The sequence below is a fragment of the Panicum hallii genome, chromosome 3 (assembly GCF_002211085.1).
Source record: "Panicum hallii strain FIL2 chromosome 3, PHallii_v3.1, whole genome shotgun sequence".
Classification (NCBI taxonomy): domain Eukaryota; kingdom Viridiplantae; phylum Streptophyta; class Magnoliopsida; order Poales; family Poaceae; genus Panicum; species Panicum hallii.
This window is the reverse complement of record NC_038044.1, coordinates 59,929,406-59,956,253: the sequence shown is the minus strand read 5'-3', so window position 1 is coordinate 59,956,253 and position 26,848 is coordinate 59,929,406. Positions and strand designations below refer to the sequence as shown.

The 26,848-nt window shown below is 45.4% G+C and overlaps 4 protein-coding genes and 1 non-coding gene across 6 annotated transcripts; 3 read left to right on the top strand and 2 right to left on the bottom strand.

Annotated features, from left to right (window-relative positions):
• Positions 1-163: 163 nt before the first annotated feature.
• LOC112888148 (rhodanese-like domain-containing protein 6) lies at positions 164-3,396 on the bottom strand. 2 transcript variants are annotated; one of them, XM_025954507.1, is made up of 9 exons: positions 3,142-3,396; positions 2,839-3,000; positions 2,634-2,739; positions 2,332-2,533; positions 2,162-2,243; positions 1,977-2,059; positions 1,746-1,878; positions 1,449-1,625; positions 164-1,107 (listed from the first exon to the last, which is right to left on the bottom strand). In XM_025954507.1, exons 1-9 carry the CDS (start codon positions 3,328-3,330, stop codon positions 367-369), a joined length of 1,875 nt encoding a protein of 624 aa, XP_025810292.1. In that variant the 5' UTR covers positions 3,331-3,396; the 3' UTR covers positions 164-366. The 2 variants fall into 2 exon arrangements, with proteins under 2 accessions (XP_025810292.1, XP_025810293.1); XM_025954508.1 differs by having other exon boundaries at positions 164-1,091; positions 1,454-1,625.
• Positions 3,397-3,600: 204 nt separating this feature from the next.
• Positions 3,601-6,111, top strand: LOC112883846. The gene is made up of 5 exons (XM_025949091.1): positions 3,601-3,927; positions 4,512-4,566; positions 4,690-4,746; positions 4,866-4,943; positions 5,356-6,111. Exons 1-5 carry the CDS (start codon positions 3,679-3,681, stop codon positions 5,847-5,849), a joined length of 933 nt encoding a protein of 310 aa, XP_025804876.1. The 5' UTR covers positions 3,601-3,678; the 3' UTR covers positions 5,850-6,111.
• A 2,182-nt stretch (positions 6,112-8,293) lies between these two features.
• On the top strand, positions 8,294-8,365 carry TRNAG-UCC. The gene has a single exon. It is a non-coding gene; the product is annotated as a tRNA-Gly (tRNA).
• Positions 8,366-9,900: 1,535 nt separating this feature from the next.
• Positions 9,901-11,927, top strand: LOC112885575 (probable glycerol-3-phosphate acyltransferase 3). The gene is made up of 2 exons (XM_025951161.1): positions 9,901-10,647; positions 10,769-11,927. Exons 1-2 carry the CDS (start codon positions 9,901-9,903, stop codon positions 11,663-11,665), a joined length of 1,644 nt encoding a protein of 547 aa, XP_025806946.1. The 3' UTR covers positions 11,666-11,927.
• Positions 11,928-22,177: 10,250 nt separating this feature from the next.
• LOC112885574 (zinc finger MYM-type protein 1-like) lies at positions 22,178-25,702 on the bottom strand. Its single transcript, XM_025951160.1, has 6 exons — positions 25,655-25,702; positions 23,867-23,873; positions 23,600-23,743; positions 22,528-23,512; positions 22,294-22,437; positions 22,178-22,184 (listed from the first exon to the last, which is right to left on the bottom strand). The coding sequence occupies exons 1-6, from the start codon at positions 25,700-25,702 to the stop codon at positions 22,178-22,180; spliced, it is 1,335 nt and encodes a 444-aa protein (XP_025806945.1).
• Positions 25,703-26,848: the final 1,146 nt, after the last annotated feature.

The window sequence follows — 26,848 nt, the reverse complement described above, 5'->3', positions numbered from 1 at the left end:
TTAAAATTCGAATACCAACATGTATGATTTCATGACATTCTGACGTCGAAGCACCAGGCCGTTTGGTAGGGCTCTTTCAAAACAGCTTCACCGGTGAAGATAAAAAAAAGCTTTCACCTAGCTTCTACTTCATTTTTACCCTAATTTACAAAACAGCTTCATATCACAGTGTCTCAATTTGTGTAAAATAGATGAAACCAAAGCGCCCTCCAAATGGGACATCAGTATGAAACCCAATTTGTTTCCCACAATCAGATGCGAAAACACCACTAATTACTAGCAAACACAGTGGATGCCATTCAGAACGTAACTTGTGTACACAGTACACCAGCAACTTACAACAGAATACAATCACTTGAAAACATTTCATATGAATCTCGACAAGAAATCCTTTATTTGATCGATGTAGGGCGACCGGGTGGGGATTATGTGGCCCATATCATGCTCAATAACGGAGCAGCAATCCTGCTGAAACAGACCAGCCAATTCAGTGCTCGCCCTGTTCGCTATCTGCCTGTCATGGCCTTCGCCATTGCCAAAACAATGGAGCGAGGGGAGCTTGATCGGTTCACCATCGAAACTGCCCACTGGTGCTGGATACCCGGAGCAGAACATCCCAAACCTGAACTTTGGAGCTCCACACTTCTTCTGCTGCTCCCTGCAAAACAATGCGCCCATGGCGGCGCCCTGAGAGAAGCCAAGGATTCCGTCCAAGCACCCCATCTCAGAGATGGCGTTTTCTAGGTAGGCGTATGATTCCTCAAAGCCTTCAGTTTGTTGCTGGTACTGAAGTGGGTCGAATGGCGCATCTGCGGCCTTCCAGTCTTGCTCGGTGTTGCATCTGGAGTTTGGAGCAATGAGCCACGCAAATTTCCATTTTGGTGTTGCAGACGGAGGTGAGGGTTTGTCAGAGCAGTGGCTCTGGATTGGTTGGTATACAAAAGAAAGCTCATGAGGAGCATCTATGAAGACAAGCTCAGCAATGTGCTTCAGCTTCTTGGCAAGTGCTGATGTTCTTCCCTTAAAATTGGATGCGTTCTGACGGAAACCATGCAAGCAGAGGATCCTCAGCTTTTTCAGCTGCTCGCTATCTGTGTAACATTTCACCTAAGTTAGAGAAAGGTCAACCTTAAAAAAGACCAAGTACATATAGCTAATTTAAGCAACTGCAAGTTCAGATTAAATCCACTAGAGAACATCAGGACAAACAGATGATTGGGAGGAACAAAAATGCAAATGGACCCAAACCATTTCAGAATTGGTGGCCATGTGTAAATAAGTTGATATTATGGCTACCCAACCTACTATGCATTGATATATCTTCTTCAAGCCCGGCCTATGCATTTGTTCTGTATTTCTATCAATAGCATAAGACCCATGTTCACAATGATATGAAGATAAATAAATTGTCTATCTTACAGAGAGTGCAGCGGAAAACTGATACAGACCTTACCATTACTCCAGGGAACTTCGGAGGTCTCTTTGTGATTTCTTATGGATGGCTTTTCAAACCCAGAAGGTTCAGATAGCCCTGTCTGTATTTCGCAGTCTTGCCTTCTTGATATTTGGCAGGGTTCTTTTCCATTCTTTTGACATAGCTCGCATACATATTCCTTAGTGGAATCCTGAGATCAAATAGAGAAGTTTGCATTTTGAAGCAATTACACAAATGAGCATAAAACTAATGTGACAATCAGCAAACATTTCAACAAAAGTGCATTAAAAAATATTGCAATTGACTCTACCTGACATGTAGGGCACACTAATACCAACATTCTGCAGTGGCTGCAACGGCACCGAGATGAATAATCATCATAGGAAGAACCACATATCAAACACGTTCCAAGTATGTTCTCTTTCAGGCTTCCCACTGAGATTCTGTAAAACAGCATTCCACAGGTTAGTGGTAAGGACAGTAAGGAAATCCTGAAGGGAACAGTTTGAGCTTTGTCAACTAGATGACTACCACTACCAACCTGTGGTCAAATACAAAATTCTTTCCTTCAAAATAGCCACCATCTGGAAATTGCTCTAGATACCGCTGAATGCCACCATATAGCTAACATAAACATAATAATAAACAGTCATGAACAATACAAACTACTCAAACATGGCCAAGAACTTAAGATTAAGGACACACCAAAGAAGTATAGCAGATTACCTGAAAAACGTTCTCAAATCCTTCACCTTTCGAGCGAATATAAGCTGATGCCATCTCACAGCGTATGCCTCCTGTGCAGTACCTGTAAATAAATACCAATAAGTTAGTTAAGCTGCCTGCTAGGTGTTGCCAAATACATTAGTCTAATCCAAAGGTCCAGCCAAACATACATCAGAATTGACTTCCCACGCAGCTTCTCAGTATGCTCATCTATCCATGGAGGCAGGTCACTGTATTGCCTGATTTCTGGATCTAAAGTCTCCACATTTGGTACATTGAACTTGCCGATCCGTGTCTCATACACATTCCTCGCGTCCACAACAACCACTTCATTCTTCTCCGCAGATGCCACCGCATCCAAACTAGTCCCAGCTAAAAGAACAGTACAACTAAGCAATTACAATTCATTCCTAAACCAGGAATTAGCAACCCAAACAAACATGGACAAGCCTCAGTCTGAGAATCTACTCACCGACATTTTGGAGCACCGAATGGAACTCAGCGGCTGACAAGTGTCTTCCTGCACTTGAAATCTCCGGTGGTGCCGACGTGGGATTCGAGCACAGGGTAACCAGCTCCTGCCGACCAAATGCAGCAACACTTTCAAAACCCAGTAATGGATGGCTCTACCGAATGGTAAAAGGTGAGACCATTCTTCTGGAAGGAGAGACAAGGACCTTGACGACCCGGACGGAGAGCGAGGTGAAGCCGCATTCCCTGGCAACCCTCTCGTCAACTGGGTCCTCGCAGGAAGCCAGCTTGAAGTCCGTGCCCTCGAACAAGGTGTTGGAGCTCATCTCCACGATGTGCTTCTCTAGCGCCGTCATCCGTCCCCCGAGCTAGCAACACCAAAATGTGAAGGCCGGTGAGGTCGGCATGAATGCATTCATGAACCTTACAAAATACACAAAGCTCGAATTCTCTGCCCAAAAGGCCGTCTACGATGGAGAGAAGAGAGAGAAGTGGGGGAATGTTCTCACCGTGGCGTTGACGCCGTCAGGGCCGACGCGGACGCGGCCGACGAGCGCGAGGCTGCGGCAGTGCTCCTCGTAGAACGCGGCGAGCGCGGCGGCATCGGACACCTCGGCGTACTTGTAGTAGAGAAGCACGCCGTAGCGGTCTCCGCCGCCATCTCCTCGACGCTGGTCCGGCTGCCGCGTCGCGTCCATAGCCAAAAACCCTAGCGGCGGCGACGGCGGCGGCGCGAGGAGGACGAAACGGAGACGGCGATGTGGTAGCGGCCTGGCCTGGTAGGCCCTCCAGCTAATCTTAAATGGATATGGGCCAGCCGAGCGTGCAAATGTGTGTGACGGGCCCAAATTGGACCAACATTTAGCTCATTTACTGGATGGTGCTAATAGGCCTAAATTTTAGCCCATTTACTGGAAAGCCAAAATGTTAGCTCGGCCCACCAAGCACCTTATCCACCTTCTCCTCGCCCCCATTTCGCTCCGCGTCCCCACCCCCAAAACCCCCGGCAAGAACCTTTGCTCTCCGGCGTCTCCGGCCACCTATCCATGGAGGCCACCGCTGCGCCGCGGTCTCTCTCCCTCCTGGCGCCATCTCCACCGCCTTCGCTGCGGATGGATTGTTGGCGCGTCTCCTTTGGAGGTGTGAGGCGGCGGGGGGCCGTGGGAGTCACTGCGAAGAAGAAGAGGGGGAGGGGCGGGGACGGGGATGCGGAGGAGCGGGTGGACACGCACAGCTTTGCTCCCAAGGCCGGCGAGGCCGCCGGGCTGTTTCCCGAGGCCGTCCTGCTTAGGAAGGTGCGGACATTTTTTTTTCACCCCCTGCTTCTAGTGTTCCAATACGGGGCGGCGAGGAAGGGAACATGGCATGGTTCCTTTCGGGTTTCTGATTCTAGATACTACGACGAATTGAATGGTTTTGTTAATTGGCGGTTAATGAGGCGAATAATTGGAGTTAAGAGGCGCTAATGATTCGCATATGGTTTTAATGGATTTGAGAGTCTAGTCTTATATGAGTGATTTTGTGTGAGGCTCTAGAATGCAGTAGTTTTCTTATCTAGTGGCGACTTCTTAAGCTATTGCGACCATGTTATATTATATTCATGCGACAGAGCCATTTGCCTATATCACTGAAATTCGTGGAAGGAACTGCTAGCAGTACTTAATCAGATAAGTGTCAACTACTAGATGAAATAGAAAAATAGATGACGCAGTTTGCATGAGGTCTTTGCTACGAAAATAGCGTGGGCTAACAGGTGAAAACTTTGGGGGTTATATTATCTGTGGAAGAAACAGGGAATACTCTTAATCTTTGGAAGGGGAATGCTGAAAGCTATATGGAAGGCTATACAATTACGTGTTAATTTCGTTTTTTTTGGCAGAAAATGGCGAGAGAGGATGGTCAAGTGGCACCAGAATTTGCTGATGCAGAAGAAGGTGATATTCGTTTTTTATGCTATGAAGTTTCCTTTTCTTTTGATATGTTCATCGGTACTGTAAAATTCCCTTTCGAGGTTTATGTAAATGTTTGATCACTCTAGTCCAATTTCTTTTTTGCAGAAAAGCTATATGACTTTCTTAACATTCAGCTTGAGAGTGATTTAAATTTAAAAAGAAGTAAGAGCCCTTTCCATTCCTCTTTTATCCAGCTATCTTAATGGTTTGTGTGTGTGCTGGCATTACTTGCTGTTATTTGCATGTGGCTATCTGAGTTCAACTTGATCTTCCTTTCACAGTGCGGCACTATGAAGTAGTTTATCTAATTCATGAGGATTGCGTTGAAGAAGTTGAAGATGTTGTATCAAAAGTACAAGGTGCATCTCTTAACTCTCGTACATCACTTGTGTCTGAATCTTTTTTAGCATGTTGGAGTCCTTTTTCTCTCTGATTATACTCACTAAAGAGTTAGTGCTAACCACCTGAAGGCAAACTAAAGCACTAGTATGTCATGAGTTTGACACTCTCCTTGAGCTGCTTCCCTGCTAAGCTTGCTACGATCTGTCTGTTTTGCTTTTGGAGCCTTTGTTTTTTCATCTGTATGTGCAATCTCAAGGGCGGACAGGAAACTATTGTTTATCTATTCCTTCCTATTGTTTTTGTTACATTTGTTTCAATCAGCCAATGTGCCTGAACCTCTATTTTTTAATATTTTCTGGAATAGTCCAATATTTGATCAATATACTACTGAAGAGTTGGCATATAACTACTCTCTTTTTTCTCTTGTAGATTTTGTCAGGGAGAAGAAAGGAAGAATATGGAGGCTTAACGATTGGGGATTGCGCAGGCTTGCTTACAAAATAAAGAAAGCAACACATGCCAACTACATCTTAATGAACTTTGAGATAGAGTCAAGGTACATCAATGACTTCAAGACCCTGCTAGACAAGGATGAAAGGATCATCAGACACCTTGTTATGAAACGGGATGTGGCAATTACTGAAGACTGCCCTCCCCCACCAGAGTTCCACTCTCTGCGAGCTCAACAATATTTTGATGATGAATATGAAGATGAGGAGGAAGAGGAAGAGGAGTATTCGGATGCCAGGAGTGAACTAGAGTCTGCCAATTACGATGAGGATGATGTTGAAGCTAGTGATGAACCTGAAATTATTTATATTGATGAAGCTGATCAGGACAATTACGAAGACAGTCAAGACACTAGAAGAAGGAACTGGAAGCTGAAGGTGAAGAAGTATACAACAGAGAAGGTATTGAGGTAGCATTAGTCTGTGTGGTTTTCAATTAGTTGAAGTTCTTTTTTTAGTTCTTATACAAAGGACCTCCTCTATCTGTATGATGAGGAAGCTTCACTTAGTGCCTTTTCGGGTGCCAACGACCACTACTGTGATAATGAGATAGGTATATGTGTTATGATCGGTACAGCCCTTGTAGATGCCTTCTTTAGTGCACCTTGTTTTTGTGAGTATCACTTTAATTTGCCAAGAAAACCAAAAGCTTAAGTAATTTATTATGAGTTCAAAATGCATCCCTGTCTGACTGCAAAAGTTGAGTCCACACCGAGAGGGAGCTGCACAGATCCTGTAGCATTCCAAGGGGTAAGTAGTGCGTTTCCTTTCTATCTTATCGCGAAATTCCTGCGGGCTATCACTTGCAAGTTTTGTGTTGATTGGAGAGTCCTTATTTGCTGATTCATTTTGTTACACCTAACATATTCAGCACCTCCTCAACATCAGTGCACCAAATTTGTTGACTTGACTATTTTCAAGCCAGGGATCAGGAGCTAACATTTTCCCACTTTATTTTCTGGAGGGACTTGTACTAGTAGTTATTGAGATAAAATGATTGATTGCCGCTGCCAACTTGATTCAGATCATGTGATTACAAGTTGGTGATGCGAATGATGATTGGGAGGGGACCTTATGCGAATTTCATTAATGATCAAACCTAAAGAGTATCCAACAGTTGGGTATTGATTATCTCAAGTTCTATACAGGTTGAGATTCATCAAATGGTCAATAACTAGCATTAACTTAGGGAATCTTGCTCACGTCTCAGCTAACTTTAAGCATTTCAACTGCAAATGTTGGGATAATCATGGTCTCATGGATTTGCTATTTTTTAAGAAATCTTCTTGATTGATCAGCCTATTGTCACCATATTATAATCACATGGACGAGCAGCTACCTAGTCATATTTGAGTTTTTCTATGATGTTTCAGGTTTGCTATTAACCAGGAACAGTTCATCTTTATATCATGATGATGATCGTTCTTCACATATATTTTGCTTGTTTTACGTCAAGATGCTTCATATTTCCACAATCTTCTGTTAAAAAAGTAATAATCATGGGCACCTCATTTTTGGATTTCTTCTGTGGTTACTTGCTCCATGTTGCATTTTGAACTGGTTCTTTGAGTTTGAGATGATATTGTGATTGTGAGTAACCAGGGACTTCTTATCTGCACCTCAGTACCTCACCAATTGAGATTATCATTAATTGTGTATTAATTAAAGGAATCTTCTTGGTTGATAAGCCTGTTGGGAGCTTGTGACTTGTGACCATATTCTACTTCATGTCGCATTAAGGACCACCGGCTGTTTCGCGTGAACAATTCACCAGGTTTTTTGTAGTTTGAACCACGATGGATTTCACGACTTATTGGTCACCAGCCCAAAAATCTCTCAATCTCTCAATCAGTGCACTACCGTACATGGTACATACCCGTGTGTTCAATCAAACAGTGTGACTATGATCTGGAAACATTTGTCGCCGCCATTGCTGCCTCCCTTGCTTTGCCATGTGTTGAGTATGTTTCCTTGAACAGTGTAGCTACGGCCTCATAGGTCTCATTACCTCCTTTTTGTGTGCATAAATTTCTGCACTGGCCAATGGTTGGCATGCTACCTAACCGTCCCATTTCAGCAAACTTTGTGATGGGGAGGAATCCGGCTTGAATTTCAGTAAGTTCATTTGAAGTCCCATGAGGAGACAAATTGAAAAATCCCTTTGTTCTCGAATTCAATTGAAGCGATTCGTATGTATAGTCGGAAAATTTCAGTTTGGCACCTAACAAACTGAATGCTAACAAACACAACATTTTGAGGGAAACAATGTGCGAAAACAACAAAATAAGAACTACCCACATTGCCTTGCAAATTGCAGACTTTTCTTTTCTGATTCATTAAGAACCGCCTTGTGCCAATCTTGATTCAGACACATCATGTCTCATCATTCCATTCAACTTCATACAGATAATTCGATTTGGTTGCTTTTCCGGTTTTTCCTATGAACTAAAGGTATTTCCTTGTACAAACTACATTGTAGCTGTGATCCGGAATTGGAATGGCGATTTTTTTATACAATGCAAACGGTGAAGAGGAGCAAAGCACTGCACCTCGAAATACGAATCCCTGCCCCTTTCTTTGTGATCTGTTTAATTTTTTGTACGGTTTAGTGGCTACCAAGCAGGCTGGCACAGTACGTAACTGTTTCTCACGAACTAGAAACTAACAGATGGCTATATGTTTTTTCTTTTTTTTGCTGTGCACATCTTTCATTAATGGATCATGTGTTTGCTGATTTCTCCGGGATTGATTGTTTTGAGTCCTCGATAAAAGATCGTCCTTTGCTTGCTATTCCGCTGATGTAAAAGACGTGTAAAGTCAACCGATTTATATAATGTATCCTGTTAATAGCCATCAAAGCGTTTGTAGTCCAACGGTTAGGATAATTGCCTTCCAAGCAATAGACCCGGGTTCGACTCCCGGCAAACGCAATGTTTTTGAGGCCTTTTCTTGATACTTTCTTTTTACTGCTTCTCGTTCAGAAACTTCTATGGGCACTTGGGCAGGGAGCTGAAACATCTGCATTTCAGTCACTCTTTTTATTTATAAAAACAAAAACTTTCTGAAAAGCTCCTACTTTTGTTCATTAGAGTTATGTAGCGTTGCTTTTTTTTCTCCTTTTTGGATACTTCATCATTATATTTATAAAAAGAAGCGTTGCTGGAGCTCTGTTGGCCTTAGTAGCATTTTTAAGTCATTTTGAGGATCCACCAATTCAACATTTAAAAGTTGCCACTAGGCTCGATGTGCCGTTGCAGTGCAAAGGTACACAACCACTTCCTTCCAATTCTTACAAGTTGGAACACTTTGTGTCATGAAATTATGTATCAATATAGTAATTCATGGAGGAGGAATTGAAGTGTTAATAACTGGTCTCACTAACTATGCCCTTTCACGCTTAACATTTGTAGATTGTCTTAAAAGTTTTGATGTGTGGAAGTTCAAGAGTAATTTTCGTAAGCTAGATTCTAACAGCGACATCGCATTGGTCGTATGGCTTTTGCTATTATTCGTAATGATGTGCCTGATTTTTGCTTGATGAAGACTGGATCATCTTGTCGACCATCGACCGCATGCAAAGAGACGTTAATGTAGCATATTATAAACGCATACACTCACACGCATGGTTCATCTATCCACCTCAATTGACGAAATTACCATATGCCAACAACTAAAAAGAAACAGGCATATTAACAAGGCGCATTTACCATAACCACATCCGCTAACCATATAAGATATTGCTTGATTTCTCACATTGATTTGGCCTTTTAATTGGACGCTGACCACATCGACAGATCATGCATATCCGCACGGTTATGGTAAAGAGAAAGCCAAGTCATCGTTCACACCTCCATCTTGTATCTCTTTTTAGCATTCACAATCTTGTGGACGAGTTGCATCCATCTTTCTTGTTCATTAATCACTCTAATCCATGTCCACTTTTGGTATGAGTATGAGCTGTATGTGTACATTCATTCTCTCTAAACGCATGAAAACCGTGTAGCAAAATGAGCGTAATAAATACTCTCCTTGTTCTAAAACGTAGACTGTTTTAGTTTTTATCCTACATCAAACTTGCCCTATAGCAAATTTACAGAGGAATGTACTAGCATCTAAAGTACTAAACAACTAGACTAAGAAAGCCTATTCGTGATGGATTTAACCAAATTGATTTCATATTATAGATACTGATATATTTTTTGATAAATCTGGTCAGAGTTTTAAAAGTTTGACTTGGAACAAATCAAAACGACTTATACTTTTTATCCGCGACTTGGAATAAATTAAAGTGACTTATATTTTTTGATCCGTTTGGAGAGATGGGAGAACCACTAATTGGGCTTTCTCCCTACTTAATGAGATTGGCCATTTGTGTGTATTCATGGCAGGATGTATATATAGCGGTCGTCAGTGGTGCAACGCAACACCAGCTGCCTGGCAACAGAAGCATACAGCCTGCCGATCCATGGCGAAGAAGATGTTGCCGGCGGCGGCTAACGAGCTCCTCTCCGCCCTCCTCCACACCGGCACCACCTCTCCCGGCCGCCCGCCGCGAGCCGCTCGCAGCTCGCCCTCCGTTGTCCATAGGTGCGCCCCTCCCGCGGCGCGGCTCGCCGGCGCGGGGACCACGCTGGTAGTCGACGTCGACGGCGCCCTGCTCCTGCCGCGCCGCTCGCTTTTCTTCGCCTACTTCATGCTCGTCGCCCTCGAGGCCGGCAGCTTCCTCCGCGGCCTCGCCCTGCTGCTCCTCTACCCCGCCATCGCCTTGCTCGGAGCCCTCGGCGGCCGCGACCTGGCCGTGCGGGCCATGGCCGCGGTCGCCTTCTGCGGGCTGCGCGTTGGCACGTTCCGCGCCGGCCGCGCCGTGCTGCCGCGGTGGCTCCTGGAGGACGTGGCGGCCGAGGCGCTCGAGGCCGCGCGGCGGGCCGGCGACCCGGCGCGGGTGGTGTGGGCGAGCGCGATGCCGAGGGTGATGGTGGAGCCGTTCCTGAGGGAGTACCTCCAGGTGCCGGCCGTGGCGGCCGTCGCGGCGAGGGAAATGAAGATGGTGTGGGGGTTCTACACTGGCCTCATGGAGTACCGTGAAGCGACGTCGTCGTCGGTTCTGAGGAAGAACGCGGCGGCCGGAGGCGGCGACGACGACGTCGTGGGGTTCTCTGCTGGCGGCTCCATGGCGGAGTTCCTTCGCAGCCCTCTGGCATCCATCTGCAAGGTATGGTTTGTTCCTCGAGATGATTGATTGATCTCATGCATGACTGCGATGTCCTTGTCCATTCGTGAGCAACACACCACCATGATCAGTCCATGACACGATCCCTCTCGCTCTCCGCCAGGAGCTGTACGTGGCGAGCCCGGAGGAGCATAGCAAGTGGCGGCGCCTGCCGCGGCGCGACTACCCGAACCCGCTCGTCTTCCACGACGGCCGGCTGGCGTTCCTGCCGACGCCGCTCGGCGCCGTGGCCATGTTCATGTGGCTCCCCTTGGGCGCGGTCCTCTCCGTCGCCCGCCTCGCCGTCGCCATGGCCCTGCCGTACCGGTACGCCACGGCACTCCTCGCCGCCACGGGCCAGTCGTGGCGCCTCCGCGGCGCGCTCCCGCCGGACAGCCGCGGCGCCTCCGGCCAGCTCTACGCTTGCAACCACCGCACGCTCATCGACCCGGTCTACGTGTCCATCGCGCTGGACCGGCAGGTCCGCGCCGTGTCCTACAGCCTGAGCCGCGTCTCCGACATGCTCTCGCCGATCGGCCGCACCGTGCACCTCGCCCGGGACCGCGCCCGCGACGGCGCCGCCATGGCGCGGCTCCTGGGCCGTGGCGACAGCGTGGTGGTCTGCCCCGAGGGCACCACCTGCCGGGAGCCCTACCTGCTCCGGTTCAGCCCGCTGTTCGCCGAGCTCGGCGGCGAGCGCGGCGTCGTGCCCGTGGCGCTCGCCGTCGAGAACAGCATGTTCTACGGAACGACGGCCAGCGGGTGGAAGGGCGTCGACCCCTTCTACTACCTGTCCAACCCCAGGATGTGCTACACGGTGGAGTTCCTCGGCAGGGTGGACACGGCGGCCGTCGGGGAGGGGAAGGCGGCCAGCACCGACGTGGCCAACCGCGTGCAGCGGCTCATCGCGGCGGTGCTCGGGTACGAGTGCACCATGCTCACCAGGAAGGACAAGTACCTCATGCTCGTCGGCAACGACGGCGCCGTGGCGGCGCTGCCGCCACGGCGGCAAGTAAGGTAGCGCCCGCCGGCATGCATGTGCGGCCAGTTCGTGCTCTCACTGGCCGCCCCTGTACATAATCATATATCCGACTATTAAAATGTACCATTCCACAGTACTCGATGAAGAAAAAAAAAGGAAAAATGAGAAAAAGAGGGACTTTGGTATTTGCTTTTATCAAGAACAGGTTTGATATTTGTAAGTTGCTTGATGCCCTGATGAAAAATGTAGAATTGATGTGTATAAAAACTATGTAACTTACTCTTAATGAAAGAATACTATGTCACAGTCACCATAAGAGAATGTGTTTTGAGTCCATGTCAGAAATCCAACATGTGGCCACATGAGTAACTGAAGTGCCTGCAATTGTTAGCAGGAGAGAATATTGTTGGAGGATCTATCATCTGGTTCCCTTTGTCATTCCAAGAGAGTAAACTGCGTTCTGTCAGAGTCAGGTAGCATTGCAGTGACCTCATCTGAAGGCAGTCTGTTTTAGTTCCAATTCTGAATTGCTTTCTCAGGTTGGTCACTAACCGTATGCATGCAGCCCCTGAGAGCCTGTCACTTGTTTGAAGCGAGAAAAGTGGTGGAACACGCTGGACACAACAGCAAAATGAAACCGAAACACGTCTTTTTTTTCTGCAATAATGGACTGTGGCGTTCAGGACAAGTGATGATGCAAAAACAAGAAGAAACTAAGAGATGACTGCAAGAGAACATCCTTTTCTGGTAAGAATTTCCAGGAATGTTGCAGCAAGGAAAACTCCAACCCGTGAAGCGCCTTTCATCGCTGAAAAATGTCTCTGTCCACCTTGAGATGACGGCTCCCGAAATCGCGATAATTCTGCCGGCACTTGTCACCTACTGTATCTCAAGCATTCTTCTTGGAATGTCCTAATGCATTACCCTGTATCTCAAAATTTGGAATTATGCTAGCATGGGCACTAATAAATGACTTAGATTCTTTTCTTCCAAGGTTAATTACATTTGCCGTCCAAGGATTTGTCGGCAAATGCTGGGTCGACATATCTCTAGCTCATAAAGAACCACTGTTGTTGAAGGACTGTTTGCAATGCCTGCAAGAAATTGTTCAGATCAAAACCACCATTGGTCCATTGCCACGGGAATGGACCAGGAATGAAGGATGTGGTGATGTAGCCAGCATGTATTGTACTCATGCTCTGATGTTTCTTCTATGTAACAGCAACTACGGGGCCTAGTTCGGCAGTTGGCACTTGCTCCAAAGATATATTTGCATTTGGATAAACGATGGGTTAACAATACAGCAAACAAAATGATTCATCACGTTTCGACATCGACACATTCTCCAAACATGAACGGAGGGATGCCATAAATGCTGAAGAATTTTGGAACCATGCTGAAGATCTTCCCTGAATGAGAATAAGTTCCCTGTCCTTTAGAACTTGGAAAGAAGACCATACTGAAAACACAGGTGTTATTGGGTTGGCGGCAGCAGCAGCAGCAACAACAATAACTTAGCCTTATGTCCCAAGCAAGTTGGGGTAGGCTAGAGATGAAACCCGAATAAGAAACACAAAAAGGGCACAAGCCAAAGGAAGAGTTAGAGGTTAAACAAAAAGTAACAAAGGTCACGGTTCAGGTACGTTAATTGCTAATCTCCAAACGCTCCTATCCATAACTAATTCCTTAGCGATATTTCACTCTGTAAGGTCTCTCTTAACCGTCTCGTCCCAAGTTAGTCTAGGTCTACCTCTACCTCTCTTTACATTATCACCCCGCTTTAAAATCCCACTACGCACCGGCGCCTCGGGAGGCCTCCGTTGTACATGTCCAAACCATCTCAACCGATGTTGAATCAACTTCTCCTCGATAGGTGCCACCCCGACCCTATCTCGAATCTCTTCGTTCCGGACTCTATCCCTTCTTGTATGCCTGCAGAACCAACGCAGCATACGCATCTCTGCTACACTCAGTTGCTGGACATGTCGCCTTTTTGTAGGCTAACATTCAGCACCGTATAGCATTGCCGGACGAATCGCCGTCTTATAGAACTTACCTTTTAGTCTCTATGGCACCTTCTTGTCACAGAGGACACCAGAAGCCTGCCGCCACTTCAACCAACCAGCTGAAATTCTATGCCTAACATCTTCATCAATATCTCCATCTTTCTGAAGCATTGATCCTAGATATCGAAAAGTATCCTTCTTGGCCACCACTTGACATTCGAGGCTAACGTCCCCATCCTCATGCCTAGTTGGGTTAAAGTCGCACATCATATACTCGGTCTCGGTCCTACTCAGTCTGAACCCCCTCGACTCTAACGTGTATCTCCACAGCTCTAACTTCATATTAACCCCTGCCCTACTCTCGTCAACTAGTACCACGTCATGAGCAAAGAGCATACACCAAGTGATATCACCCTGTATGTCCCTTGTGACCTCATCCATCACCAAAGCAAATAGATAAGGGCTCAATGCTCACCCCTGATGTAGTCCTACTTTAATTGGAAAGTCACTGGTATCGCCATCACATGTTCGAACACAAGTCATCGCATCCTTGTACATATCCTTGATGAGGGTAATATACTTAGTTGGGACTTTGTGTTTTTCCAAGGCCCACCACATGACGTCTCTCGGTACTTTATCATACGCCTTCTCTAGGTCAATAAAGACCATGTGTAAGTCCTTCTTCTCCTCTCTATATCTCTCCATCAACTGTCGTACTAAGAAAATCGCCTCCATGGTCGACCTCCCAGGCATGAACCCAAACTGGTTTTGGGTCACCCTTGTCAATCCTCTTAGGCGATGCTCGATAACCCTCTCCCAAAACTTCATCGTATGGCTCATCAGCTTAATCCCCCAGTAGTTAGTACAACTTTGAATATCTTCCTTGTTCTTGAAGATCGGTACTAATATACTTCTCCTCCATTCCTCCGGCATCTTGTTTGACCGGAAGATTAGGTTAAAAAGCTTAGTTAACCATACTGCCGCCCTCTCGCCCAGGCATCTCCACACCTCGATGGGGATGCCATCAAGACCCATCGCTTTACCTCCTTTCATTCTCTTCAAAGCCTCCCCGATCTCTGCCTCCTGAATCCTCCTCACAAAGCGTCTGTTGGTATCATCAAATGAGTCGTCCAACTCGAAGGTAGGACCCTCAGTTTCCCCATTAAACAACTTGTCGAAATATTCTCGCCATCTGTCCTTGATCTCCTCATCCTTCACCAGAAGTCGATCTGTCCCATTCTTGATGCATTTGATTTGGTTTATGTTCCTTATCTTCCTCTCGCGGATCCTAGCGATCCTATAAATGTCCTCTCCTTCCTTTGTACCTAGCCGTTGATAAAGATCATCAAAATCTTGACCTTTTGCTACACTTACAGCTCGCTTTGCAGACCTCTTCGCTAATCTATAGCCCTCGATGTTGGTTGCGATCTTGTCGAGGTGAAGGCGTTTGAAACACTCCTTCTTCTCCTTAGTAGCCCTTTGCACCTCGTCATTCCACCACCAGGTCTCTTTCACTTCCTGCTTGCCTCCCCTACTCACACCAAACACTTCTGAGGCCACCTTCCGAACACTTGTCGCCATCTTTAGCCACATATCATCTACATCTGCTCCTTCTTCCCAAGGCCCCTCACCTAGCATCCTCTCCTTAAACGTTTGTGCCTCTTCCCCTCTAAGCTTCCACCACTTCGTTCTCGCAATCTTGGCACGTTTGTCCCGGTGGGCACGTACCTGAAAACGAAAATCCGCCACCACAATCTTGTATTGGGGGACAACACACTCCCCAGGTATCACCTTACAATCTAAGCAGGCACGTCTATCCTCTCTCCTAGCAAGGATAAAGTCGATTTGGCTCAAGTATTGTCCACTATGGAAGGTCACTAGATGGGACTCCCTCTTCCTAAAGAGGGTATTCGCTAACAGCAGGTCGTAGGCCAACGCAAAATTCAAAACATCCTCCCCCCTCGTTCCTACTACCATACCCGAAAACCCCGTGTACTCGCTCATATCCTACATTAGTCGCACCCACATGGCCATTGAGGTCTCCTCCTATGAAGAGCTTCTCACTGATAGGCATGGTACTAACCATACTATCAAGATCTTCCCAAAACTGACTCTTGAAGCTCTCACTAAGACCTACCTGAGGGGCATAGGCAGTGATAACATTCAGAACCAAATCTCCAATGACCAACCGTACTAGGATAATCCGGTCGCCTTGCCTCCTAACATCTACAACTCCATCCTTAAGACTCTTATCGATCAAGATGCCTACACCATTCCTATCCAAAGTTGTCCCCCTGTACCAAAGCTTGAAACCAGAACCCTCCACCTCCTTCGCCTTCTGGCCCTTCCATTTAGTCTCCTGCACGCATAGAATATTTACACACCTCCTAATTGCTACATCGACTAGTTCTCTTAACTTACCTGTTAGAGACCCTACGTTCCAACTACCTAGACGAATCCTAGTTGGCTTGGCTAGCTTCCTTACCCTTCGCACCCGTCGAGAGAAATGCGAAGACCCTTGCTCATTTTTCACTACACCTGGGCGCAGATGTAGCACGCCACAGAGGTTGCGATGACCCAACCCTTGCTCACTTATCATCGTACCCGGATCACGATACGACGCGCCCCTGAGGGGATGACGATCCGGCCCTTGCCCATTTAACACCACACTCGGGTTCCGATGTAGCGCGTCGCTAAGATGGTTACGCCCCAAATAATTTCTTATAGGTTTCATTTCCATTAGAGCGGCTGATTTTTCACGCTTGTTCACCAAACCTAACACAACCCTCCATATTTTCTCATCGCGGGCTTGGGACCAGCAAAGGCAGTGTTAACATAAATTCGTGCTACGTACCAATTTCTCAAACTAGATTAATTGCATCATTAGGAAAGAAAATCAAACAACATTCATTTGCTGACTACACGACAGAGTTTGGCAAGCTGAGCAATGTAGATCAAGTCAGATCGAAACCATAAACAGCAGCAACATACTGACCAGGCTCAAGAGGCTATTAACTGCACAAACATGCATGCTCACTGAAGTTTCTGATCCATCTTGGCGGCTAGAGAGAAATCAGGCCAGCTGATTGATACCCTCGAGGTTGCGTAAGCTCACTCAAGATTGCCATTGACGGTGGCGGTGGCGCAGAAAGATGTAATGCTGAGCCTGGTCAAGCATTTATAAGGGTAGCTCCGGCCAAATTCAACTCTGCCAGTTTGCCGATCAATGCATAAAACTGCATCTTTTATGGCATCATGTTACATCAAGGCTGTGGCACAATTCATACTGACTTCAGCTTCCATTACATGTGAACAACATAATGACCGAATTCGGTAGTTCAAACAGAAGCCAGATTATGAGTCACTGTCAGGCAGTTGTTAGCTATCCCTGACTGGAAAGGTTCATGATGCTTGGTTTGGCAAATCCATCCTCAACTCCTTATTTCGGACCACGAATTTCTGCCAGCAGAAAAATCAGACTAGGTCAAATGGAAGCTCTAGCCAGTAACATCACACTGATACTGACCAAATTCAAAAGAATATATATATTTTTTCTTGTGAGGAGCATTCAAGAGAGCATTAACCCAAAGCATGGTTGCCATGTCCAGTGTTTGCTGTCCAGGAGCAGAAGTAAGTATGCAGGATAGCGAAACTATGTCAGCGACAGGGTTGGCCGGTGAGCGCTGGAGAAAGATGCAGATCATAGAGACTGTTCGGCGAAATAGTTATAGGGTCTGCTTAATTTGATCAAATTCAAATTTATTGGGTAAACTGGTCAACTCTTAGCATCTTCAAGCAAACTTGATCATGTGGTTTGCTTGCGAGTTATTGGAACTTGGAAGGCTGTTGCTTGATTCAGACTGACTTGAGCTTCCATGAGATAGTGAAGCTTTTTTTTTCGCGACCGTGCCTGGGCACGTTTTCATTAAGAGAGATAGTGAAGCTTTCAACTCTTTACTGTAAATACAAGCCACAGATGTATAAAATCAAGCAGTTAGCAGTTGTAAACTCAAGAATCAGCTTAATTGACCATCCCTTGGTATGAAGGTAAAATGCTGTAGTTGTCTGTTCACACTGAAGCCCCAGACGGTCACCATCTCTATCGTACCGCTTGGTACTGTACGACCACAACTGTTGACCAGCTAGAAAATGCAGGATGCATCCGAAAGGACACAATAAAGCAAACATATTATTTCTAACAAGGTAAAGTCTAATTGTTAAGCCCGGGGATGATAAGGTAAAAATCTACCAGTCATCTCATCTGTTCTTTTGTTTTCAAATCTATCTTTGCTCAGCATGACAATGGACAATTTATCTCAGTGAGGACTGCAAATTCTGCCATGCAGCAAACATGTCCACCGATTTTTATCTTCAATCAACTATGTATGTTGCAAGGTTTCTTTTTGAACCCTGAAGAATGGTAAATTATTTTGTGAAATGTGATCCGTGGAGTCAAAATATGGGCATGCAGTGAAGAAAAAAACAATGAAATGTCATCATGTACTAATGGAGTTCCATACCATAAAACAGAACACACCGACACATCGTTACACAGCAAAGGGACCATCAATAACAATATGGTGATGTAGTCAGCATGTATTGTACTGCATTTGTTTCTGTTGTACTCATGCTCTGCTGTTTCTTCATTGTAATAGCAACTACGGGCCTAGTTCGGAACTTCCTCAAAAAAAATATTTTGCATTTCGAAAACCGATGGATTAACAATACAAGGACAATGAGTAAGAACAATATATCGCGTTTAGACATTGATAGAGTCTCGAATCACAAAAGGAGAGATGTCATGAATGCCGAAGAGTTTTGGAATTGTGATGATCTTTCCTGATGTGCCAATAAATTGCCAGGCCTTTAGAACTTGGGAAGAAGACAATACTAAAAACAGTGGTGTTATTGGGTTGATAGCAACTGCCTACAGAAATTCATGCTATGTACTAATTTCTCAAAGTAGATTAATGACGTTGTTAGGAACAAAAAAGATAAACTGCATCATTTGAAGGCGCCAGTAGCAGACGTATAACAAGAGATTCAGCTTCAAAACAAGTGCAAGATCCCTGACAAAAGTAAATTTGTTTAAGCAATCCTGATTCCTGACCACACGACACATCTGGCAAGCTGAACAATTTTGTTCAAGTCAGATCAAAGCAATAACCAGCAGCAAGATACTGATTAGGCTCAAGAGTTCTTTTTTTCTCTCGAATACGCATGAGAGCTGCATATTTTTATATTGAGAAAGAAGAGGTTGTTAACAGAAAATTTATGTTGTAGAGCCTGGTCAAGCATTTATAAGGCTAGCTCCGGCCAAATTCAAACTCTGCCCTATAAGCTGGTCAACGCACAAAACTGCATTTTGTACTGTGTCCAAGTTACTGCAAGGCTGTGACACAGTTCAATAGTTCATACTGATTCCAGTTTCCATGTGAACAACCGCCCAAATTCGCTAGCTGAAACAGAAGAAGCCAGAGATGTCACAGTCAGGCAGCTGTTAGTTATCCGTGACTTGAGAAGGATCATGTCAATTTGGCAAAGCTATCCTGAATCCCTAATCGACCAGGGATTTGGGCAAGAGGTAAAAGTAGACCAGGTGAAATGGGAGCTCCAGCAGCTCGCTCTTAACGAAAAATGTGCCCAGTCACGGTCGCGAAAATAAATGGGAGCTCTAGCAGCAACATCATGCTGACCAAATTCATTCAGGAGAACGTGTACTTTGTCAGCCTGTGTGTGCTGCTCGGATGATCAGAACATGCAGTGCATTCGAGGTTCAGACTTCATGGAATCAGGGCATGCAGAATTGCAGATACAGGGAGCTGAACTTTTGGCGTTAACCGCGGGATGGAAGGTTGACCAACAAACGCGTTCTGGGACTGGCCGGCCTGTCGGCGCCGCCGGCCGCCGGCCGCCGCCCGTCAGCAACATGGGCGGCGGCGTTCAGAAAGCTGCGTGTGACAGAACCTGGTCGGTCGAGCAGTTATAGGGTCCGCTCTTGGCTTCACGAAGTAGACTCGACCTCTGAGTATGTGGTTACTGGGAGGCCATGGCTCAGTAGCCTCAGTTCAGACCGACTTCAGCTTCCATGTCACTTGTGATGGCGAGGCTCTGAAAACTCACTACTGCAAGTACGAGCTGATGATGGACCAAAATCAGGCATCAGTTGGATGATGTCTGCCGGTGCACTAGTACGACAGCACTCTTCCATGGTATGATGAAGAAGGTGCTCTCGCGATCTCGTTTGCGCAGCAGTAGCGATCCTGGTCCTGGAAACCGTAATCACACCGCTTATCCACAAAATATCATGTTAGAGCTCTACGACTGCCCTGCGGCGAACGCGAGGCGGGGGCACAAGTCGATGGCGTCCGTCCTGGCCTCCCGCCGGTGTCGTCGAGCCTCCCGCTGGTGTACTCCGGAGTAGCCGTCAACGAATCGGAGAATCTCGACGTGGGACGGGTTCACCTTCTGGTAAAGCAGTGGCCGGCGGCGGAAGACGGGGTGGGGGGAGTGGAACTCGATCTGGGCCGCAAACTGAGGATCCAACGGCTGGAATAGCCCATGTAGCGTCAACTGCGGTCAAACTATAATTAGTATATACCCCTCGTTTGGATCGCGATTATTCTCCATATAATACCCCAAAATCAGATCGCGATTAATAATCGTGATCCGTTTTATATAAATATGCAATAGGTATATTTACATTAAAACCTCTGAACCGGATAGCGACCCGAATATGTTTACAAAAGCCCCTACGGAGGATAGATTATTTACACATTAGTTTTTTTTCCTTCCTGCCATCCTCCTCGCTCTTTCCTCATGGCCCCTTCCTCCGCCGCCACCGGCCGCGGGCGACGTGGACTCGCCGGAGTCGGAGAGCTATGCAGTGGTGAAAGCAGATATCCATGCCTTCATTGTGGCCGCACTCGTGCTCCTCTTCCTTTCCTCCGTCTTCGCAACCATCCATGGTCGCGTAGCTCCTCTCAGTGGCGGAGGACGCCGAAAATTTTAGGTGTGGCGGACGGGGCTGCGGGGCGGCGGGCGCGGGGCCTGCGGGGCGGGAGCCTACGGCTGCGGACTGGCGGACTGGCGGTGGATTACTAGATTATGTTCAAATATTATACGGAAATAAAGGTTCACAATAAAAATATGGTTCAGAAGTACCTCAAATGAAGAAAAATACGTAAAGTACGCATCAAATCAACAATTGGACCAAAGAAGCTGTCAAACAAAGAGACAACATAAATTAGTAACGAAATATTAGAGTTAAAATATTAAATGTAATACAAGATACACAATTAGAGTATAGAGTTATACCGGTATATTTATTATTAGTTGCGTCTAGGAGACTTTGGCAATTGCATATTTCTATCTTTTTTCTTCTGAAAAGCCTTCTTGATAGATTCAAGATCAATTCCTTTAAATATCTCCCGCTCAATATACACCACCATCAAGTCATTAAGCCAACCATCGGACATCTTGTTCCGCAACTCAGTTTTAATAATCTTCATGGCTGAAAATGCTCTTTCAACTGATGCAGTTGCTACTGGTAGCAGCAATGCCAGCTCAATTAGGCGATAAACCAAGGGAAATATTTCATGCCTCTTAAGTTCAACCATTTTCATTGCTAGGCTTGCAAGGTCATAACAAGCTCTGAATGCCTCAACTCTTCTAACATGAATAATGAAGGTTTCTAACTGGTCTCTTATTCTTTTCCGGTTATCAAAACAAAAATAATCCAAATATATATCCGTGAGGCGAGCAAGTTTATTCACATCAAAGTTAGAGAACGAATCTCTAGGATCAAGGCAAGCAAAGCAAGTAAGTAATTCCGATGATACCTCATTGAATCGATGATCAAACTCTGTTGTGATAGCATCTATGGTAGCAAAGAAGGTATCAACACGAAAGTAATGATCTTGAGTGATGTTGTTTCTCCCTCCTTTCCTTGATCTACCAAATCTTGGTACACTATCTTCCATATTTGGTATTGGGATATCATTCTCTTGGCAAAATGTTTTGACTTCTTCAAGTAGTGGCTCATAACCTTCGCTTCTCAAATTGTTCAAACGTGTTTTCACGTCAATAACCAAAGACATGGCCTCAACAATATTTTGATCCTTCTTCTGCAACAGATGAGATAGCTCATTTGTTATGCGAAGGATCTGTAACATCATCTTCATGATAAACACAAAGCTGAAAGACTCCATAATAGGCACCAACCCCCCTGCCCTTGATGGATTACGTTCCTCATCATGCACCACTTGCAGAACTTCTATTATTGAGTCCCACATTGTTTCAATACGAAGCAATGTCCTGTAGTGAGATCCCCATCTTGTATCTCCAGACCTAGGCAATGATGTTTCTTGATTTTGTCCTCTACCTGATGAAATATCTCCACTGTCCAACTTATTCAAAACAATTGTATGATGACTATCAATCAATAAATCCTTCCTCTTACAAGATGCACTAGTGCTGCTCACAATCATATCCACATAGTCAAAGAAATCCTCTATAGATGAACAACACTTTGAAACCGAAACAACTACCAACTGCAATTGGTGAGCAAAGCAATGGATATAAAAAGCATATGGATTCTCATCACGAATTAGTTTTTGAACACCATTGAATTCACCTCTCATATTAGAAGCTCTATCATACCCTTGGCCTCGTATTTTTGCAATAGTTAAACCATGGGCACTAAGAACCTCCACTATTGCTCTCTTTAATGCTTCTGATGTAGTTAGCTTGACATGCTTGATACCCAAAAATCTTTCAACTACTTGCCCCTTTTTATTCACATACCTATATGAAGAAACTCACAATATTTAGAAATATTATAACAAGATTCATCAACATTCAACAAGAATACAAGATATAAAAGCGGATGTTTACCTTACTATTATGGCCATTTGCTCTTTGACTGATATATCACGAGATTCATCAACAAGAATAGAGAATAAACAACCACTCATCTCTTCTTTTATGACTTTGGTAACCGCTTGAGCACAACACTCGGCAAGTTCTTTCTGAATTGTTCCAGAAGTCATTTTAGCATTTTTAGGACAAGCAAATTCAAATGCCTGCCTCACTTCCTCATTTCTTAGTTTGTACCAATCAAGAAATTCTAGAAAGTTGCCTTTGTTCAATGAAGTTTCTGATTCATCATGTCCACGGAACGGTTCACCTTGCAAGGCAATATAACTTACAATAGCCAAAGATGTATCTACACGGGTTTCATACTTCTTTTGTGCCTCTTTGGTATGAACTACAATTTTCTCCTTTACACTTGCCCTTTGATTATCAAAATCATCAAATGCCGCTCTTGATCTATTATGAGCACTATTAGGGCCACCAACATGTTTACGGAGTGCTAAGTAGGCATTCTTCCATTGCCTAAAGCCTTCTTTTGTAAATGCCTCATAACCAAATTTATCATCATCTACACCAACTCTTCTAAAAAGATAACAACAAAAGTAATAAGCCTTATCATTCACCAAGCTATATTCCAGCCAATTATATTTCTCAAACCATTCTTTTCGAAAGCGCCTTTTATCTTCTCCTCTAGGAAAAACATGACTACTAGGTTGAGTTGGACCTCGTTCCATGAAAGCCCTCCTAATTTCATCTCTAATATTAGGACTAAATTGCTCAATTGGAATCCGAAGCCCCGGATCAGAAATGATATAATCCGGACTGAACTCAGTTATTGTGCCTTGATCATTTTCATTGCTACCTGGCTGTTGACCTATGGTATTGGTGTCCTCCAAATGAGTTTCCACCACCTCTTCCTCCTCTATTATGGCATTACCAACTTCACTTCCATGAGTGCTTGGGTTTATGCTACTGGATACGAATGGACTAAAATAGCTCTTTAGATCTGAAATAAATAGTCAAATTCACATTAAAGTAAATTAGCTTAACTTCCCAATCCTATACAACACCCAAAAAATACTAGTTCTCTCACCTCTTTCTTGTGACTTTCTTTTCCCTTTTCTGCTAGAGCTTGGATTGGAAGCATCACCATCGAGTGGCAATATGCTAATTACTTTCTGATCCGGGGCGGCGCGCGGGGCTGCGGGCGGCCTTAAACCATCAATTTCTGGCTTATCTGAAACATTCCAATATACAACGCAATAAATACAATATTCAAGCTAGATCGAGCATTCGAGCGCAACAATTTTTATTTACACCCTAACATGGTAAAAAAAAATCTATATAGTGGAGAAAATACCGAGGTACTGCAGCACAAAAGAAATAGCCAGAAAAATGATAGTGCCACCATACTGAAAAGTCCCTAACCTGCTCCTACCAAACTGAAGTCAAGAACTTTAGCACTACAATTCATTTTCACACCATATTCAGGTAAAAATGGTTAATTCAAGCCTAGTAAACTAGCATAGAAAGATGTATATTAAACGTGAAAATAATCGGTCACAGCTCTGTAGAAATTAATAAGCACAACCCATCAGAAAACGCTAAATTTGATTTACAAAGTACACTACAGTGGTGGTAATTTGGTAAAACAAATTGCCTTGCCAAATGCCAATTGCCAAACTACCTAGCGCGGGGCCGGCGGCGGGGCCTGCGGCGCGCGGGGCCGGAGGCGGCGGCGCGGGGCCTGCAGCCCTGCAGCGCGCGGGGCCGGGCGGCCGGCAGCGCGCAGGCGGAGGCGCGCGGGGCCGGCGGCGCGCGGGGCCGGCGGCGGCCGGAGGCCGGAGCCCGGAGGCGCGCGGCCGCGCGGGGCCTGCGGCAGTGCGGCGCGCGTGGCCGGCGGCGCGCAGGCGGAGGCGCATGGGGCCGGCGGCGCGCGGGGCCGGCGGCGGCGCGGGGCCGGCGGCGCGCGGGGCCTGCGGGCTGCGGCGGCGGCGGGCCGGCGGCGGCGGGAGCGCGGGACGGCGGGAGGCGGGACTGGGGAATGGGGATTGGGGATAGCCGCATAGGGTTACACATTTTAATTGGGCCGAGGACCGGGGTATTCCCGCTTGGGCCGGGTCGAGGTGTGGCGAACGCCACACCTCGCCACACTGGGCCCTCCGCCCATGGCTCCTCTCCTTCCCCGCCTCCGAAGGCGGCGGGCGCCTCGGTGCGGAGGATTGATGGAGCCCAAGGTTGAGTGGGTTCAGCAACTCAACCATGTGGATGCGCGCGATCTCGTAACGCCGCGCTGTTCCTTGTCACTCGTGGCCCCTAGCTCATCGACCGCCGCGCCATCATCTATCCTCTTCGGTCAGACCAAGTTCAGTGTCTCAACGCCGCGCCGCCGGGTTTGAGACCCAAACCATGGCATGCAGCTCCGCCTGTCCGCCATGAGCGGAGGTATCTAAAGACTACTTCTTTTGCAGTCAATTTGGCTGAGTCAGTTTGGATTAGTCTGTAAATCTGATAGACCTTTTGTCGGCTACATGCATCTGTGAAATGATTCAGCTGATAGTTACTTGCAACGGGAAGTAAACTGTTACGTTTTAGTTCTTTTGAATCATTCAGAGTGTAGAAAGGGTACAAACTGTTTCGAAACTTCATGAGTTTCAGTCTTTCAGATTGAATCGCTCCTCCATGCAATTTCATCATTATCAAACAGATGAGCAGATGCTAGCATGCTATCGCTGTCCACATATAAAGTATGCTTAAATGATTTGGGTGTTGGAGATTTTGAAATCTATTTTTACTCGAGAACTTTGTATTTTTATCACATTTGCACGTGGTGCACGCCTCCCAGCATTTCATACTAGTGTTGGTGCAACGATCAGTTACAGAAGATTGGTGCAAAGAATGGTATGCTCCTGCCAATGTTTAGTGCCCCTTTTGTTATTTCTGGTTTACATGTTGGTAATCTCTATGTTTGGTTAGGTCCATATGGAGCATATGGAGTGTGACAAAAGTTAGTCTTACTGTCCATATATTTTTTCCATGATACAGATGGATCAGCATGTCTGGTTTTCCCTCCTCTGTACTTTGATCTTGTAATCAAGTCAGTTTTCTGAACAAGTATATGTTCAGCACTATGGATGATACGTATTACCTTCTCATCATACATTGGAAAAGTGTTGCCGTAGTAGTGCACCAACATCATCCAACTACTTAGTGCAGAGGCATCAGTTTCTGTTAGTGAATAAACTCCTTGTGAAATCAGGTAACATCAAGACAGGGCCTGTTTCAGGGTGTCAAAGCACTGCTGGTAGGAACAGGTAAGGTGAGAGCAGGGTTGGGGAAGTGGTGGAGAGGCTCGCAACTGCGGGGAGCAAGAATTAGAGGAACACCAGATCGAGGAGGAAAGAAAAACTAAAAACACACCACATGTCCACATGGCCATTTGAACAAGCATATTATAAGAAAACGGACCTGATGAACAGGGCTTCAAGCGTGCCACATTCAGAACGGAATCTCTGCTCTAAAAAAATCAATTGGGAGATAAATTTTTGATGCAACCTTTACCCCCACCTCCCATGATCATTACATCAGCATACGCTATCCCAGCTGCACAGTAATTAGACGACCGCTTCTGTGATGGATTAGTTCTTCCAGTGGGATTTAGCATTTATATACGTATTTATACGAACGAATATATATATATATATGAAAAATCCATTCTACACGAGCTTGGAGCTACTTCTACATGTATATCTTATGATGTAGGCCGTATCTGACCCAACGAAAGGTATGTACAAAGTGTTGTGATCATACTAGACCATCTGTAATGTTATATATTTTAAATATGTGACCATACATGGAGCATATGGACATACTTATTTTTATATACTAGTACTAATATATAATCATGATATATTTAAAAAATAGGGATGCTTTTGAAATTTTTTTTACATATCCCTTTGAAATATCTTAGAATTAGTATACGAAGGTACTCAAAATGATAAATGAGTATGATAAATGAGTATGTGGACATATGCATGGTGGTATACTGATAGTGAGAGTAGCTACAAGATGACAAATTTTATCTACACTCACGTGTAGCTACTCTCACCATCAGTATACCACTGTGCGTATGTCCGCATATTTATTTATCACTTTGAGTATGTTCATATACTAATTCTAAGATACTTCAAAAGGATTATAAAAAATTTCAAAAGCACCTATGTTTTTTAAATATATTATAATTATACCTTAGTACTAGTATATAAAATTAGTATTTTCACATGTGGTCACGTACCCAACGTATATACCATCATAGATATTCTAGTATGATCACATATTTCAC